General features: G+C 40.3%; 1 protein-coding gene across 15 annotated transcripts in view; it reads right to left on the reverse strand.

Annotated features, from left to right (window-relative positions):
* The window catches only part of neb (nebulin), a 78,942-nt gene that overhangs the window by 24,697 nt on the left and 36,636 nt on the right, over positions 1-17,609 (reverse strand). For 14 of the 15 annotated variants that reach the window (XM_084083588.1, XM_084083584.1, XM_084083580.1 and 11 more), the window contains 42 exons: positions 17,449-17,553; positions 17,189-17,296; positions 16,641-16,952; positions 16,313-16,516; positions 16,004-16,108; positions 15,337-15,444; positions 14,919-15,230; positions 13,972-14,076; positions 13,635-13,733; positions 13,385-13,486; positions 13,177-13,284; positions 12,634-12,948; positions 12,257-12,361; positions 12,019-12,123; positions 11,796-11,900; positions 11,587-11,694; positions 11,270-11,380; positions 9,439-9,636; positions 8,837-8,941; positions 8,561-8,665; positions 8,350-8,454; positions 8,155-8,262; positions 7,863-7,976; positions 7,515-7,712; positions 6,871-6,975; positions 6,611-6,715; positions 6,415-6,522; positions 6,051-6,158; positions 5,727-5,834; positions 5,489-5,593; positions 5,285-5,389; positions 5,081-5,179; positions 4,867-4,971; positions 4,495-4,599; positions 4,289-4,393; positions 3,948-4,052; positions 3,639-3,743; positions 3,394-3,498; positions 3,076-3,180; positions 2,748-2,852; positions 1,631-1,735; positions 71-172 (listed from right to left, as the gene is read on the reverse strand). In XM_084083588.1, the coding sequence (XP_083939714.1) occupies positions 71-172; positions 1,631-1,735; positions 2,748-2,852; positions 3,076-3,180; positions 3,394-3,498; positions 3,639-3,743; positions 3,948-4,052; positions 4,289-4,393; positions 4,495-4,599; positions 4,867-4,971; positions 5,081-5,179; positions 5,285-5,389; positions 5,489-5,593; positions 5,727-5,834; positions 6,051-6,158; positions 6,415-6,522; positions 6,611-6,715; positions 6,871-6,975; positions 7,515-7,712; positions 7,863-7,976; positions 8,155-8,262; positions 8,350-8,454; positions 8,561-8,665; positions 8,837-8,941; positions 9,439-9,636; positions 11,270-11,380; positions 11,587-11,694; positions 11,796-11,900; positions 12,019-12,123; positions 12,257-12,361; positions 12,634-12,948; positions 13,177-13,284; positions 13,385-13,486; positions 13,635-13,733; positions 13,972-14,076; positions 14,919-15,230; positions 15,337-15,444; positions 16,004-16,108; positions 16,313-16,516; positions 16,641-16,952; positions 17,189-17,296; positions 17,449-17,553 (5,340 nt within the window). Of the gene's footprint in view, positions 1-70; positions 173-1,630; positions 1,736-2,288; positions 2,391-2,747; positions 2,853-3,075; positions 3,181-3,393; positions 3,499-3,638; positions 3,744-3,947; positions 4,053-4,288; positions 4,394-4,494; positions 4,600-4,866; positions 4,972-5,080; positions 5,180-5,284; positions 5,390-5,488; positions 5,594-5,726; positions 5,835-6,050; positions 6,159-6,414; positions 6,523-6,610; positions 6,716-6,870; positions 6,976-7,514; positions 7,713-7,862; positions 7,977-8,154; positions 8,263-8,349; positions 8,455-8,560; positions 8,666-8,836; positions 8,942-9,438; positions 9,637-11,269; positions 11,381-11,586; positions 11,695-11,795; positions 11,901-12,018; positions 12,124-12,256; positions 12,362-12,633; positions 12,949-13,176; positions 13,285-13,384; positions 13,487-13,634; positions 13,734-13,971; positions 14,077-14,918; positions 15,231-15,336; positions 15,445-16,003; positions 16,109-16,312; positions 16,517-16,640; positions 16,953-17,188; positions 17,297-17,448; positions 17,554-17,609 lie in introns of all 15 variants that reach the window. The other variant, XM_084083586.1, reaches the window with a different exon arrangement.

Here is a 17,609-nt window from a genome sequence, read left to right on the forward strand (position 1 = left end):
ATGTCAGAAAGAAAGCTTCAGATGCAACTGTTCAATTGGTCATTTGCATTCAAAAGAGAAGCACACTCACATCACTGATCTTCTTGGTGCGTCTGTGGGACTCATATTCAGGTGTGTCCAAGATGGAGGTGAACTTATCCTTGGCCTTCTCATACTGCTCCCTGTACTTCAACTGAGGGAAGAGGGTGACGCAAGAGGACGCAAAAGTTAGAATCACTCATACGTGTATAAATATACTTGTCTAATTCTATGTACTTATTTAAACATTTTTTACATTCAATGAATATGTAATACCGGTACCATTAAAGCAGGACTATGTAACTTTCCTCTTCTACCCCAGATTCGAACCCAGTTTCCTGCGCAAGTGCTGACATTTTAACCATTGAGCTAATAGAGCCGGCCTGCTTGCTCAGGGTATAAATTGAATCTTGACCATAAGGTAAAAAATCCTGTGTCTAGGTGAGACATGACCTTTGACGCAATCTAAATGTCTCAATAGAGGAGCAGGGAGACAAAATACAACCACCCCAATTGTATAAGTTATATATCGTATTAACATACTCTACCATACAGATTGGACAACATTTTAATGTATTCATTAAAAAAAGTTACATAGTGAGGCTTTAACTAACTACACAGTAAAATCCTTGACCCTTACAGGCCCAGTTTTACACTTTTAGAGTTAACATGAACACTGTTTAATTTAACTCTAATATGGCAAAAAATATATAGCATTTAAGTTTGTTATGAAGATAAATTAAATGTGTTCACTAAATGAGGTTAAATGTTGCCATGCATACGTTTACAAAACATGCCTTAAAAACATGCATCACAAACAATGAGTAAGTTACTTTGAGTGTGAGAATGAAGACAGAGATTCATGTTACCAATATTCAGGAATCAGTTATGAAACGTGGATTATCCACGCAGCTTGCGATGACTAATGGTCCATCTAATCCTTACTGTGCGATGTACACAGAATGTCCTGTCATTGAGTCTGTGAGCCTGATACATAGTTTCAGTAAACATGAGTCACTGAATCACTTATGAGAAAATCCATTTAAATCATGTAACCTGTCTGTGTGTGATGCTATCCATAATGGCATGTATTGCCAAACTCATTCAAGCTACAGTAGCAGACTATTTGACTCGCTGAAAGCTGAAATAAGATAAAACAATGCCTTAGCTTATAACAGAATGGTGTTTCTGTTATTGATTACAAAAAAACAAACATTTAACAGAGCTTGTTTGTGTTTCCAGCGGTATAGCAAATATCACATCTGTTAATATTAAACTATGTCTCCAGTGTGTTGCAGACAGGTGTGTTTTGATTACAACGGCAGACTAGATCATTCTGTATGACTGCAGAGTTACCCCATTGCAGGACTGTACTTACAGTAGGATGGTATATTAAACAAGAATGCAATGGATGAATGACAGCTTAAGATGTGGGGGATGGGTGGTGGTGGCTAAATCCAAATCAAAGCATGATGAAAGTACAGGTGATGGTGTGAAGTTTAAATGTGAATGTTCACAGCTTAAGTTGGGATGAATGAACTCTTAGATCTTTGTGAATCAGCACCAGGAACTGTGCCATTAGTGGCCTAAATGATTCTCTGTACTAGTTTACCTTACTGCCCATGGCGGTCTGGTAAAGGGCTGTGAGGATGTCAGGTCGAAACAGCTCATTGCAGCCACTCTTTAGCAGATCCTTGGCTTTGGCTTTATACATTTTCTGTCCATAAGGACACACACACACACACAAACAAACACAGCATGCCATTGTTGAGTACAAACACACAAACAAAAAGTTGAACACTGGGAAGACTGGAGATGGTTCTCCTGAGGTCCAAGTGAGAAGCCGGCATCCTAATCTTTGCCCTCAGTGCAAAACAAGTGAACAACAATGATCAACAGCCAAATTGAAAAATAGCAGAGTTTCCGTATCAGCTTGTTTCTACGAAAAAATTGTTTACAGGGTGAAATAATTATCATAATGTCTCTGAAGGCAAAGATTAAGGATAGTCCGTCTCACTCAAGACAGCTTCCCACCAAGAGCTCTTTGTTATTTGGGACGCCTGTGTGGAAGGAGAAAGAGAAAGTCTCTCTCAGAGAGTGAAAGAGACTTTGTGTTGAATTATGTCATAGTAACGTCATAGCCATGCTACGATGACTTCCAGCAGCCAGCTGAGGACCCCATGCACCAGGCTCAGAGGCAAGGCTGATCTCATTGGCCCGAGGGAGGCAGAAGGTGGGTCTCTCGTACAGTCCATTCCAGGGTTTTTTACCTGGCTCATCTTCTTGTTTTCCCTGGCCAGTAGGTATCTAGGATCATCTGTAGTAATGGTGAACTTAGACCTGCTCTTCTCATAGTCAGCTCTATAGGCCCTCTGCTCAGAATGTCAAAAGGCAGTTAAAGACACACATCCAGAACAATGACAACTATGTATTGAGACTTTTGCTGGAGAGAAGGTAAGGTTAAAAAGCATAATGTGATACAAAGAGAAGAGAAAAACAACAGTCCCACAATTGTGTTGATCATAATCAGTAGAAGAGGTCACACACACATTATAAATGATCATTTAAATGCTACTATGAATATATCTTTTACCTCCAAAGCTGATAATCCAATTGAGATGCATGATGAGAAATAAAAGCTTAAAAGGTTGCTTGTTTACACAGTTAACAGGTACATCAATAACCACGTTATTTGCTATGATTTGTATTCAGAAAATGAGGTTACTTACGTCATTGATGAGAACGGAGGCAGCTTTGGCAGCTTGGAAGAATGGAGTGTCACTGGTGTAGTGGAAGTTGGCTCTGTTCTTCTCAAATGAGGCTTTGTACAGTCTCTGTTAGCAAGAAAATAAACATTTTCTATGAGATTGCAGGAAAAAAACGTTATTTGAGACTTTCTGATATGATACAACGTCATATGATGGATTCCATTGTTCATTAAACGTTTTAAAACTGAATCCAAAGTTGTTATCAGGTAACAACATAGGAACTTGTCACAGAATGATACCATCTAATAGCACTTTACAGTACAACATAAGTACTTCAGAGATCCTTCACCTCGCTGAACAGAGCTTTGTTCCTCTCAGCCTGCACCATCTCAGGTGTGTCCCACACAAAACAGCCGATTCCCCTCAGCCATTCCAGATCCTCCTTGTACTTGACCTAAGAACAAAGAAACTAGCTTATTTACAGGTTATTCTGTTGTCCTTCCTTTGTGTAAGTAACAACTGTGATACACAATGCCAAATATACATGTCCAGTGTTGCGCCAAAATGTCTATAATTCTGAAAGTAAAACAACATTTCAGAAGCAAATCTAAAGTTAGTTTCAATACATTTTATATTAGCATCTTAATATTCAGACGGCTGTACGCACGCTGCTGATGTTATCACTGGCAATCTTGCTGTAGAAGAACTCAGGACGGTCAGGGATCGACTTCCATGTGCCCAGGGTGCTGATGTACTTCTCCCTGTATTTGACCTGAGAGAGAGAGAGAGAGAGAGAGAGAGAGAGAGAGAGATTTAATCACCTCTCCATGGCTCATGTCCGTATTATAAAAAAATCTTCAATGTAGAGAGGCAGAAGACACTGCAAATAATCTGGTTGTTTCAAATCCTGACCTCACTGATGTCATCTCTGACTCTTTTGGCACAGAGAATGTCCAGGGCGTCCTTTTCCGAGTGATAGTGTCCCTTGGCCAGCTCAAACGTCTCTTTGTATCGCAGCTAGAGATACGGACAAAAACAACAGTCAGATATCAAGCAAATAACAGAAGTACATTTTTTTAGAAGTACTTTTTTCCCATTATCCATTACCACAACAACTATCATAATGTTATTAGGTAATAAAAACAAAACCATTATCCCATTTGATTACTGGTTCATAATTCGTATTGCTCCTTCTGGATGTTAACCAAAGCGCATACTCACATCACTGGACTGGAGGTAGGCCTTCTTGGCACGGATAAGGAGAGGTGTGTCCGCGATGGGTGTGTACCTGTGCTTCATCTTCTCATACTGTTCCTTGTATTTGACCTGGAGGAGGTCGATGCAAAATATTAGAAAGGGAATTCCTTGACAGTGCTATTCAGTTATTTCAAAACTAGCAGAAACTAAAGTCACCTGAAAAAGTGTTTCCTATCAACATACTAAAGCAGTAGTTTGAAAACACAGCAGTGTTCTGAGTGTTGAAATCAGACAGTGAATTCTGTTCATCAGCATAGTTAACCTGATGGGTGAAATAATAAGGAGAAACCAGGAGGCAGACTTACATCACTTTGGACAACTTTCATACGCCTGGCATGGACGTTTTGAGGGGTGTGGTTGTCTGGGGTATAGTGGGCCCTCTCTTTTGTGGCAAGGCTTGTGTACAGGAACTGCAGAGAGAACAGAAAGTACAGAAATATGTCATGGTATAACGCGGCTAGCATTGTGGCAATATTTATGAATAACATGGTGATGGCTACTCTGAATTTACCTTGTTGGACAGCTGCTGGGCCCATTTGACTCTCTCGATGTCCATGGCATTGAGAGGGATGTGTATTTTAGTCATCTCTTGCTTGGCGTTGAATTTGTAGACCAGCTGAAGAGAGACGCAAACAACAGACATCAGTGCCGAAGCATCAGTTGTGGTGTTTTAATTTACTGTAGAAACAGAGCTCATGCAGTAGTTTATTTTTTTCCCCCTGATAAACGTAAGGATGCACAACTGCACATTAGAGAAGAGTCTGATGCCATTAGACAACTTCCTAAAACATTACTGTGATTTCATCTAAACAGTGCCTTGTTTAGATGATCTGATGGAGTAGCCAAATGACCGTAAATAACGAGATAAGCCCAGATGACTCACGTTGCTCATGTGGGTCTTGAGCTCCGTCACACGCTGGTATTCTGGTGTGTCCAGGACCACGGTGAACTTAGCATGGTTCTTCTTTGCCTCAACTGGATAGTTGGCCTGCAAAAAGAAATAAAAAAAAGATTGTAATGTAAATGACCACAAGACTATTCTGTTGAGAGACAGCAGACATGCTTGCAAGGAATATTTAAGGGACAAAAACACCCACCCTGAACTTGCTGATGTTGCGAAGGGTGACCATCTCAGGGGTGTCGTACAGGAAGCAGCCCATACCTCTCAGCCACTGCAGGTCCTCTTTGTAACGAATCTGATGACATAAAATGTGTTAGATTTTTTTTTATAGCATGGACAATCGGATTTCTTGAAACAATATACATGTAGATGTTTAAAACGATGTTGCTTTCTGGCGTACATCACTGGTGAGGTCGTTGACACGGGAGCAGTGCATCAGCTCAGGCGTCCAGGCCATGGAGATCAGCTGCCCCTTGGTGCTGTTGTACTTCTCTTTGTACCAAATCTGTGGGGAGAGGAGAGGAAAGGGTGTTCACGTCGTTATCCAAAGTCAAGCATGTCAGGAACCAAATAGAGAAAGGAAACAGATGGATACTGCACATACGGGGCTCATGTGGTCCTGGTTCATCTTCACTTGCTTGATCTCGGGGGTGTCTAATTCTGAGTGGATCTTGTCCTTCTCCTTGTGATATTTCGCACGGTACAGGCGCTGGAGAGAGGCAGAGGAGAGTGGGTATGAGATCACTTCATTGTGTTTTTAGGGTCAAACCAAAAAAGTGTATAGTTTACAGCTTTTAATGTGTACAGTACAGCAATTGGAAAAGCATCGTATGTAATCTTACATCGTTCATGATTTTGTTGGCGTTCCTGGCGCACACAAAGTTCACGCCCTCTGGGTGAAGCTGGTAGCCCTTTGCCTTCATCATGTCATATGCCTCCCTGTACTTTACCTAAAAAGTAGAAAAGAAAAAATAAACATGATCTGTGACGTTGTAGCATTAAACAGGAAATAAGTGAAGCACTTTTGGTTATTAATTACTTTTTGTCGCCGGTTTCTTGAATATGTGCAGTAATTGTAATTTGGTCCACGATTAAAACAGCCTTTATTTATGTCAAGGGAACTGGCTAGTGGACTACTGAAGGTAAGAAGATATTGAAGGACTTACATTGCTGGTGACAATGCTGTTGGCTTTAACCTGCAATGTGGTTGGGGTATCGTTGGGCAGGGTGTATCCAGTGGCCATGGACATCTTGTTAGCCTCCTTGTACAAGTTCTGAAAGCACAATAAAAGGTACGGGCTAGTCTTGTGCGGGCTATCCTTGTGCTAGAGTTTATATATGCTCATTTTATATACGCTTATTCATTGTATAATTAAAGTTAAACATTCTCAACATTCTCAAATATAAATGTATATATTCGAATCAAATGTATTAGAAAATATTTCCGTTTTTGACAAAACATTAATACTGATCAAAACATTGGTAATCGGTGGACTTGTCGGGCTCTAATATTGAGAAGTAATGTCTTACATCACTCTGGATGTGGTTGGCCAGGCGCGCCCTCTCAGTTTCCATGGTGACAGCAGGTGCGCTGCTAGTGCCCTTGATATTGACGTTGTAATCGTACCTGTAATGCAGCTGGAAGGGACAAAACAACAGCTTGTATCTTTGCAGTCTAATGAACAAACGAGCAAACAGACTATGAGTTCAAGAATGTGGCACTCACATCGCTCAAGTTCACAGCGCCCAGCTTGGCGGTCTCATACACCGGGGTGTCCGTCACAACGGTATACTCCTTGAAGCTCTCTATGCCCTTGGCTCTGTACTTGGCCTGGAATACAGTAATGAAACAAATGTGATTAATCTGACCACACCAGACAGTTCCTGACATTACTACTTTACTACTTTGAGAACCACCGGAGGTGATGGGGGGTGATGAAAAGGAGAGGACAGAAGACAGAAAAAGACGGTGATGATTTGCCTGACCTCGCTCAGCAGGGCGCCGGCATGCTTGACACGGAGGATTTCTGGTGTATCCCAGGCATAGCAGCCGACACCCTTAATCCAATTCAGGTCATCCTTGTAGAAGACCTATAGGGAAGGCACACATAATGAACCGTTATGAAGACAGTTTACAGAAAATGTGTAAACACACATCTGTAATCTTATTATAGTAGCTTCAATCAAATCTGACCACACTTAATCTGACCATTCAAACTGTGGTCAAGGCAAGGTTTCATGGTGTATTGGGGCGTTTCAATTGAAATGAGATAGAAATGAAAAAAATAAATCATTATTGAATGAAATAGAAGACTGATTTCACCAGTGAAATGGGAGAAAATACAAGCATGTTTAACTCCGTATATTTCAAACTAGGGATTTAATGCATCAAGAGATTTTAAGACTTAAGCTAAACATAGGCAACAAAGTTAGCGCTAGATGTTATGACTTAAACACTAAATGCAGACATAGCTAACATAGCTAAGATAGCGCTAAAGGTAAGCACTATATATACATTCATAAATACAGTATGATTTACAGTATATATCTAAATATATTTATATTTAAAACATTTGAAGGCTTTTTCAGGTCACCCAAGGGCACAGGGTTTTGTAAGGGTAAACACTCACATCACTGAGCTGCTCGTTGACTTTGCGAGCTTGGACGTACACCTGCATGTCGGGCAGGCAGATCCACTGGTGCAGGTGCTTGCGGTAGCCGATCTCGCTAACAGCGTTCTGGGTGGTACGGGCAAGCAGGATCTCCTGCATGTCTGCTGGGATGTGATTCTTGGCCTTGGTATTCTCATAGTCTTTCTTGTACAGGCGCTATGAGAGCAGCAACAATAAAAACCAAAAGGTTTAATTTCTCACATTATGCAGATGTAATCAATACATTCGAGAATAATACAATAAAAAAAGTATGATTCAACTAATAATAAATATCCATGAGAGAAGTGGAAATCGATCAAAGCATACATCTAGGACGAGCTTTCCAGCTTTGACGCAGCGGGCAGTATTAGGATCGTCCTCCAGGCACTTGGGCAGACTGTAGAGGGACTTGAATTTCTCATAATCTGCCTTGTACTTCACCTAAGGAGGAATGGAAAAGAACATAACAGTCTCATCTGCAAAGGGCTTTGATTGAACATAAAAGGTTCTGTCCGTCAATAATGAAAATTTAAACCACATACTGTGGAGGGCTGGAAGCCACAAAGAAGGGGCACTCCATATTGTCGGAACTCTTTAAACAAGGCAAAGTTAAACTTACACCACTGAGCACGATCTTCTGATGTTTGGCGTGCTCCATGCTGTGGGAGTCGTGTGGGAGTGAGTAGCCAGTAGCCTTGATTTTGTCCCAAGCAGCTGTGTAGTTTTTCTGTAGACAGAAGAAATGGCATTATCATTGTTGGAAATGCACCAGTTCTAGAACTGATGTCTCAGTTAAAGTGAATAGCATGCTTACATTGCTGAAGTAATATTTGAAGTCGTGGCATCTGGCGTAGTCATGGGTATCCAGAATGGTGGTATACAGGTGCTTCTCCTTATGGTAAGCCTCCCTGTAGTTCAGCTGTGGGAATATTTTAAAATCCATGTTATGATTACGTTACTTGGGTAAACTCCTCCAAGGAGGGATGAAACATTATTTATTTTAAACAAAGGGAATGATCACTCACCTCGCTGGCCCAGGTGCTGCCCAGAATAGCTGTCACATAGACTGGGGTGTCTGTCACGATGGAGTAGTTGCCGAATTCCTTCTTAGCAGCCTCTGTGTATTTCAGCTGTAAATGACAGGAGGACAAGGATAAATGAACACACCAGGTCCTGTTCATGGATTCATTCAAATGTTCAGTCCATATATAGTACTTCACACCCAATCTACACATAAAGAATACATCATGATTGATGATACAGTAAATTAAACATGTTTGCTAGTATCATCTTCAACTCACATTACTCTGCAGCTCATAGGACTTCTTGGCACGGATGATCTCAGGTGTGTCCCATGCGTAGCAGCCTGTACCCCTCATCCAGTTCAGATCCTCCTTGTAGAACGCCTATAGTATGGCATATCATAATTATAGAATCATCAACAATGGGAAAAACTATTGATTCTTAATTTATTAGATTTTTATTTGATTAATTGATCTTATTTTTTGGTTAACTTTGTCTTTGTTTGATTATGTTTATTTGAATTATTATATTGTGATTATTGTGGTAGTATTGTCATAGTTATCATTTATTTTATCCTTTTCGTGGTGGTTGGTGTGGGGGTGCAGGGTTTGGGGCTGTCTCTCTTGGAAGAGCCATTGTATTTAATCTGCAATTAATGCTTGTCCCTTTTTTGTCTCCTATAAAAATCTAAATGAAAGGTTATAACAATGGGAAAAACAATCACATTTTCTCCTTATCATAAATTTCCATATGATCTAATATTTTATTTTGATACCACAGTCTTTGAATGTGAAAATGCCTGAGGTTCTCTATTTTGGCTGTTACAGCGGCTGACAGAACATTCACATTACAATTGCACCGCCGCAGGAAAAAAACCTACATCGCTGAGAATCTCATTGTTCTTGCGGGCGCGGATGAGGTCCTCCTGTTCGGGGTGGCAGGTCCACTGGTGCAGACGGGTGCGGTAGAGGACGTCACTCAGCATGTCCTGACATCTCTTAGCCACCTTGTTGGCGATAATGTCTGATGGGATGTGGCTTTTGGTCTTGTTATGATGGTAATCCTTCTGGTAGAGCCTCTGAAAATAAAATAAAATAAAAAATTATCATCTGAACAAAAAAACAATATTTTGATGAATAATGCAGTCAAAAGCACTGTTTCCCAAACAATGGGTCGGGACCCATGTTTGGGTCACCAATTTTTATGGGTCGCAAGTAAATATTTATTTGTTTCCGTTTCCTACATTTAAAAAGAGTTTGAACAAAAACAAATAATCAATTAAAAACAATTCCAACATTTTTTCAAAAGTATTTCAATAATAATAATTTCCATAAATACAATTTAAAAAGAAAACATTTACGAAGTAGTGAAAATAGCAGATCTACAAGCTCAACCTTAAACTAAAACAAGGAGAGATGAGCCTGTCGACATTGTAACTGTTCATTCAGTACCAGGACTTGTCATGACAATGTTTTTTATTTGCTCCATGTTCAACTATAAACTACACTGTCCCAACACAAAAAACTGCCATAAGTAAATTATTTCAGGGTTTGACCATTACGTAATGCTTTTGCACAAAGTAGGTTTATACGATTTTCTTATTTTTAATTTTTGTTGGCCTTAAATATTGCTGCTGTTCCTCTATCTATGTAGAGCTAGTTTTGTTTTTGATGGTTGTTTACAGTACATCATTGGAAAGCCTTTTCATGGCCATGTTGAGATCATACAGTTTAAAATATATTGAGATTGTGTCTCTAGAACTTGAACTGAATTGTCATCCTGAAACGTTTTTTAAGTGAAAAGATAAACGATCTTATAGATCTGCTATTTTCACTTGTTTGGGTCCTGGGCAAACGTCTAATTTCTCTTTTGGGTCTCGAGCTAAAAACTTTGGGAACCACTTGTCTAAAGGGTTACTAATAAATTACCTGGGAGAATCTTTTATTATAGAAATGCTGTCATAATAGGGGCAGATCATTCTCCAATATGATAATTGTTTTAATGTGACCAACTTTTAATTCATTAAACAACGAATTAACCATTTAAACCCCAGCATCCATATTCAGGGAAAACCCGTCTATATAGCAGATCTACAACCTCTGAGAGCTTGTAGATTGGCTATTTTCAGCGGAGATATTTAATGTAGAGTGAAAACAGAAAAGACACTAGTATAAAACCCTGAGGGACTCTGGTCAACCATATAGGGAAGTGGTTATGGAATTTAAAGGTAGGGTAAGGGATTTTCTTTGGTTAAAATAAGTGTTGATAAGTGTCTGATAGTACTCATTGCTATATAGTGTTTATGTCTCTCCAGCTCTTTAATAAACAGAAAATGTATTTTCAGGTCAACAAACACTCTATAGCAATGACTACTATCAGAATATATTGCTTTAACCTTTCAACAATTTGTTTTGTTCTAACCAAAAAATATCACTTACCCTACCTTCAATGCTGTCACCCAGGTGACACCATTGAGACTGAATATTGATGTTTTTTAATCATATCACCCAGTTTTATGTAATGGCCTAATTACAGAGTTGCATAATAAAACAATACAGCCAACGCCAACTGATATACAGTACAAGAGCTACATCAGAAATGCAAAACATTGTGTAAAAATACAAGTGACTAACTGCTAACGGAAAAATAATTATTATAATTTATTATTCGTATTTTATTTTGTATTTATTTTTTTAATCAGAATATCTCACCAATCCCTTGCCCTTCTCTTGTTCTCCACAGCGCACCACCTCAGGGAAGTCAACCAGGGTACCAGCCAGGTAGTGACCCTTGTGCTTCTCATGGAGATCGTGGTACTTGACCTATTAGCATTCCAGTTCAAAGGGGAAACAACAGTCAATGTTATGGGGTCAATATTATTAATATAAAGAAATCAGTGTACATGTTTTTTGTTACACCGACATCGTTTATCATGAAGAACCTTGGGAGATGATCAGTAATAAAATGCTAGGTTACAAAGAATTAAGACACAATTGGATATCATCGCACAAGTAGGATGGAGACTCACATCGCTGATGATCTCTCGGCTCTTCTTGTGAGTGAGCAGGGGGATGTAGTGGTGGTCCAGCTTGTAGCCAGTAGCTTTGCTCTCATCCCACTGGCTCTTGTAAAGTTTCTGAAATCCCATAATCCCATCATCAGAGTCAGTAATCAGTAAGTGTCACATCTGTTAATGTGGCTAGTGAATGAATGAATGATATGGTTAATATACAGTACCTCACTGCAGTTCACGTTCTGCTCCCGGCTATGGGCCAGCTGAGGAGTGTCCTCCGAGCCGATGTAATGACCCTTCTCTGCATTGAAGGTCTCGTGGTACTTAAGCTAATATACGAAAAACAAATTAAATTACCAGTCAGAATTCACAGGAAAAACCACAACAATACCCTCAAAAGTTAAATTCTGTGTTATCTTGTTTCTTTTTTCTTCTTGGTTTACATACGTCGCTGAGATTGGCAGCATTGATCCTAGCCAGAACGAGCTCTGGTCGGTCCACAATGAGAGTGAATTTGCCAAAGCATTCCTTGGCATGCTTCTTGTAGTGCCTCTGCAAGTGACATCACAACAACAACATGAGACACAAATAATTCATAAAAAAGCATATTAAACGTTTCTCCACGACTCATACAAACACACAGAGAATGACGATAATAGTGAATATGTTATGGTGGTGAACGTACTTCATTGAGAATCTCCTGGGCCTTCCTGACTTTGACATGATCAACACCCTCTGCTGGTATCCAGCCACAGCCACGGATCCATTCAAGGTCAGCCTTGTAGAGAATCTGTGGACAGAAGCAAGGTTACATATTGAGCAGTAAGAAGGAAATGTATTTATTTATACACGGTAACGATATATGCTTAGTTTTAGCTTAATGTTTTTAGCCTTTTAACTTTTTCGCTCCTAAGAAAGTTGTTTATTTTGATTTGTTTTGTAAAGCGACTTTGGGTACTATATAAAAAAGCTCTAAATAAGTCTGATGTATTATGTATTATTATTATATGTGTGCTGAAGACAAGTTACTGTTTCAGTGCATTTTTATTATGCAGTGCTTACGTCACTCTGAAGTTCGTATGCTTTGCGGGCCTGCGTGACATCGTTCTGATCAGGCATACACGTCCACTGGTGCAGACGTCCTGTCCTGTAGAGGTCATCGTTGACCTGTCTCTGGCACTTCTTGGCCAGTTCGAACTGGAGCATGTCCACTGGTAGGTTGAACTTGGTCTTGGATTTGTTAAAGTCCTTCTTGTACAGGGCATCACTGGCGATCCTGGCTGAGTTAATGGCCAGCATGAGAAGAGGGTCGTCCTCAACGCAGCGGGCGCCAATATGGTGACCGCACTGCTTCACAAAGCCCTCCCTGTAGAGGCGCTGTGTGGGAAACGAAGAGGATATTTTGTATTATTCATTCTAAACCATGTATCTTCAACAGGGAGTTCGGGAACGATTCACCAAAAATAGCAGATACAAGCTCACAATGCGTCACAGCACGACGCATTGTGAGCTTGTAGTTCGGCTATTTTTGGTGAAGAGATTTGGTGTAGAGGGAAAAAACTGTTGTTGTAAAAGAAGCAAACACTACATGGCCTGCACACTCACCTGGTTCTGTACTTTAGTATTGTGAATGGATTGCTTTATTCCCACCGCATCTCCAGGCATGAAGAATTTAGTTTGCTTGGCCTTGTTCCAATCCTTGGTGTACAGATGCTGAGAGGAAAGTCAATTGTCATAGTACAATTTATTTATTTTTTAAATACATTAATTTATTTTGGGTAATATCCTGTATTTCCATTTCAATATGTCTCACCGGATGGAGATTTTTAGCACACTCTCTAGCTGTGGCCAGGACTGGGGTGTCTGTCAGCGTGTATTTAGTCTTGTCAGTCTGCCAGGCCTCACGATACTTCCACTGTGGAGTGTAGAGTCAAAAGAGAATTACCAATCACAAGATTCTCTTCGGCATGTATTACAATAATTATAATAATGTCATACAATAATGATAACATAAGCATATAAGAGAACACAAGAGGTGCCAAACAGAAGAGCTCAATCCTCACATCATTAAGGACTTCAGCAGCATTCTTTGCGCAAACAAAGTCCACTCTGTCTGTGGTGGCGGTGTACTTCTGTGTATCCAACTTCACACGGTAGCCTCTCTGTTAACACAGCATCAACAATGGTTTAAACATCTCACCACATTAACATACACACTTTTCTTTTCCATGGTATGACAAATAAAATCTAATTCTAGCTCATATTTGTTTAACCATACAAAACATCTGTCGAAGAAATATAATAATATGCAGAATCTCACAGGTAATGAGAGTCACTAAAGTCTGTGTGATAATGATGATGATGATGATGATGATGATGGGAGTTAAGAGACAGACTTACTTCAGCAAGGACCTTCTGAGCGTGTTTCACTTTCTCAACATCCACACACTGATGTGGTATCCAACCACATCCACGAATCCACTCCATGTCAGCTCTGTACACATTCTGCAGAAGTAGACACCAGAGTTATGTTTCATATCATGATGTGTTTGTATAATATCATGTTTTAGATACCGGGCCCTATTTTCGCCGGTGCCTTACCTGTTAGCTTAGCCGCTACCTGTGAATTACACACAAGGGAGCTGGCACTGTCCCTAAATGTTATCTTACGCCCGCTATACCTGCTATTCATTATGCAGACTCCGTTATTTGCGCCTGGAGGTGTGCCTGTGGGCGTGTTGTCGCGACGGATTACAATAATAAAACACTCTCTATAATCAGTAACATGTAGGTGATACTTATGTCTATCAAATATGGTTTAATTGAAAGGCAATCAAAGGCTAGAGCCTATGAAGCAAATGTCTGGTGTATGGAGTCCAACGTTATCGGCGCCCCAGTGCGGCTGCAGAGTTCACTTCGGAATTAAGTGATTGTGAATGTGATTGTCATTACAATTTTACTGTAATCCACAAAAGTGTGACTGTTAATTAATTGTGTCAATAAATTGTGTTTTTATCAGCAGTTGCCAGTTAAGTTAATCAAAGACTAATACAATGTTGTTTGATCTGCGTTTGCTATAACCACACCAGACCATTTAATTTAATTAATCCAGAACACAAGCAGATTGCTGTAATTTAAAGTTTTCTATAACCAGCAATGTAGCAATGTGTGAGTGATAATTCTGTGTATCAAATATAATTTTATTCCAAGGCAACGTCTCTCTTCCATGGGCAGAGAGGGAGAGAGCGTAAGATTGCATTGGGGATAATGGCTTGCGCAGTCTCCTCTTAAAGGCAATGGCATTTTCAATACAACTCTTGCTTTGTGATTCAATTCTAAAAACGTACATCACTCTGCAGATCATAGGCCTTCCTGGCCTGGACAACATCAGTGGAATCTGGTAGGCAGGTCCAGTTGTGCAGTTTAGTTCTGTAGTTGAAGTCATTCACTTGTTTCTGGCATTTCTTGGCCAGCTCAATTGTCAGCATGTCCACTGGAAGGTGGAACTTGGTCTTGGACTTGTTAAAGTCCTTCTTGTACAGGGCATCACTTTGAATCCTGGCTGAGTTCAAAGCCAGCATGATCAGAGGGTCATCCTGGATGCAGCGCGCACCAATGTGGTGCCCGCACTGACTTCTGAAGCCTGCCTTGTATTTGTACTAACAGAGAGAGAGAGAGAGAGACAGAGAAAATACATGAGAATTGGTGTCTCCTCTATGAATCGGTAATAAGTGAGCCGCTGTAATCAGTGAATATTTCTCTTACGTCACTGATGATGTCTCTGGAGGCTCTGGCTTTCAGCACAGCGATGGTATCCTCCTTGATATGGTAGCCCTTGGCCTTTGTATCATCCCACGCTTTGGAGTACAGTTTCTGTGAGGAGCAAAGATGTGACATGAGACACAGTTCAAGTAAAACTGTGTATTTACATACAGTAGTACCTGTCACAGACAGATCTCCATACTGTATAGGCAACATTGCTGCAAGATGGTTCTGGACAACCACTGATCTAAATACTGTACTGTATATGGAAATCCATTGCTGAACATCGGTTCTGGAGAATCCAACCGACTTTGCACTCGGCACTCGGTATATGGGCAATATGACCGGGTTATGCCTGAGTCATAGTGACGGGCCACCGGCTGGCCTTTATGTATGGTTATGTCTGAGTCATAGGTCCGCCGGCCTGCCATTAGACAATTTTAATATAGGGTACAGTAGATGAACTCTAGCATCCCTATTTTGGGCATTTCATAATAGGCGAATATTTGGCCAAAGTAGCAGATCTACAAGCTCACAACTAACCTTTTAATAATAAAAAAAAAGAAGAGAAAGAAATATGTATATATATATATATATACACATATATATATGTGTGTATGTATATACTGTATAGCTGTATGTTTGACTGTTAAATCATATGATTTATTACCAGGCTGGTGTTGATTTTGTTCTGCCGGCCCAGGACGACCTCTGGAGTATCAACCGGCAGGTGGAACTTGGTCTTAACGTTCTCCCAAGCGTCAACGTATGCTTTCTGTAAACGGACAATCAAGAACATTTAATGACTTTATTTCCAAGCAACAGAAGATACACTTCTAAACCTGAGTTTTTGTTTATATAAGAACTTAATTTAATTGTGTAAATATATTTTAACTTTAACCTTCACAAATGCCTCAAGGACTCCTGCCTAATTACACAAATAAAGAAGAAGTAAAAAGATGAGATTTGCTATTGGTACCTTGTCCATGATCTGGGCATTGGCTGTAGCAAGAGCATATGGCATGTCAGTTGTCTGAGCAGTGAACTTGAATTGGCTAGGATGCTGACGGTATAATCTTTCGTTGAGGACGGTCTGGGCATTTTTCACTTTGATGACATCTATGCAGTCCTGAGGATTCCAGCCGCATCCACGAATCCATTCCATGTCAGCTTTGTACACAGCCTAAAAGGAGAGCACCAACATCCGTCATTTGTCAATCAAATGTTATGCAACAAATTTAGCACATCATCAGTCCCGACATTCATCAACTGTAATAACACCAGTCAAGAGTTCCAGCGCCGCTTACATCACTACGCAGGTCGTAGACCTTCCTGGCCTGGACAACATCGCTGGAATCTGGCAGGCAGGTCCAGTTGTGCAGGTGAGTCCTGTAATTGAAGTCATTCACTTGGATCTGACATTTCTTGGCCAGTTCAAACTGCAGCATGTCCACTGGCAGGTTGAACTTGGTCTTGATCTTGTTGTACTCCTTCTTGTAGATAATATCGCTCTGGATCCTGGCTCCATTGGCGGCCAGCATGCACGCATGGTCATCCTGAATGCTGAGGGCTCCAATGTGGTGGCCACACTGCTTACGGAAGCCAGCCTTGTATTTGTACTGGAAAATTGGCAACGGAAATGTTTTTTTAATGTTATTTGTCAAAATGGTACACAGAAGTATAGTCTGAAGAAATTCTAACATCAAAGGAGTAATTACATCACTGATAATGTTTCTAGAGTTCTTGGCATGCAGGACGGAAACTGCATCCTCTGGCAGGAAGTAGCCCTTCCTGATGGTGTCCTCAAATGCATCACGATAATATTTTTTACACACAAAAGGATGAGGTCACTTACATCACTGATAATTTCTCTCCCGTGCTTGGCCGCAATAACAGCAACTGCATCTGCCTTGAGGTCATAACCCTTTCTGAATATGTCCTCAACTGCTTGTCTATACAATTTCTGAAAGTAAAATGACAAACGTGAAGTCACAGCAACCAATTGCAGTCTGAAAACAATATACTGTAGTGTAGATGCACTCATGTTACAATGCATCTCCTGGGCATGTTAACTTAAAATACTAATGGCTCATGCAAAATCATATGATTTATTACCAGGCTGGTGTTGATTTTGTTCTGCCGGCCCAGGACCACCTCTGGAGTATCAACCGGCAGGTGGAACTTGGTCTTATCGTTCTCCCAAGCTTCAACGTATGCTTTCTGTAAAGGGATGATCAAGAACATTTAATTACTTTATTTCCAAGCATAATAAGTTT

This window comes from Gymnoscopelus microlampas, assembly GCF_963454915.1.
Source record: "Gymnoscopelus microlampas genome assembly, chromosome: 17".
Taxonomy (NCBI): domain Eukaryota; kingdom Metazoa; phylum Chordata; class Actinopteri; order Myctophiformes; family Myctophidae; genus Gymnoscopelus; species Gymnoscopelus microlampas.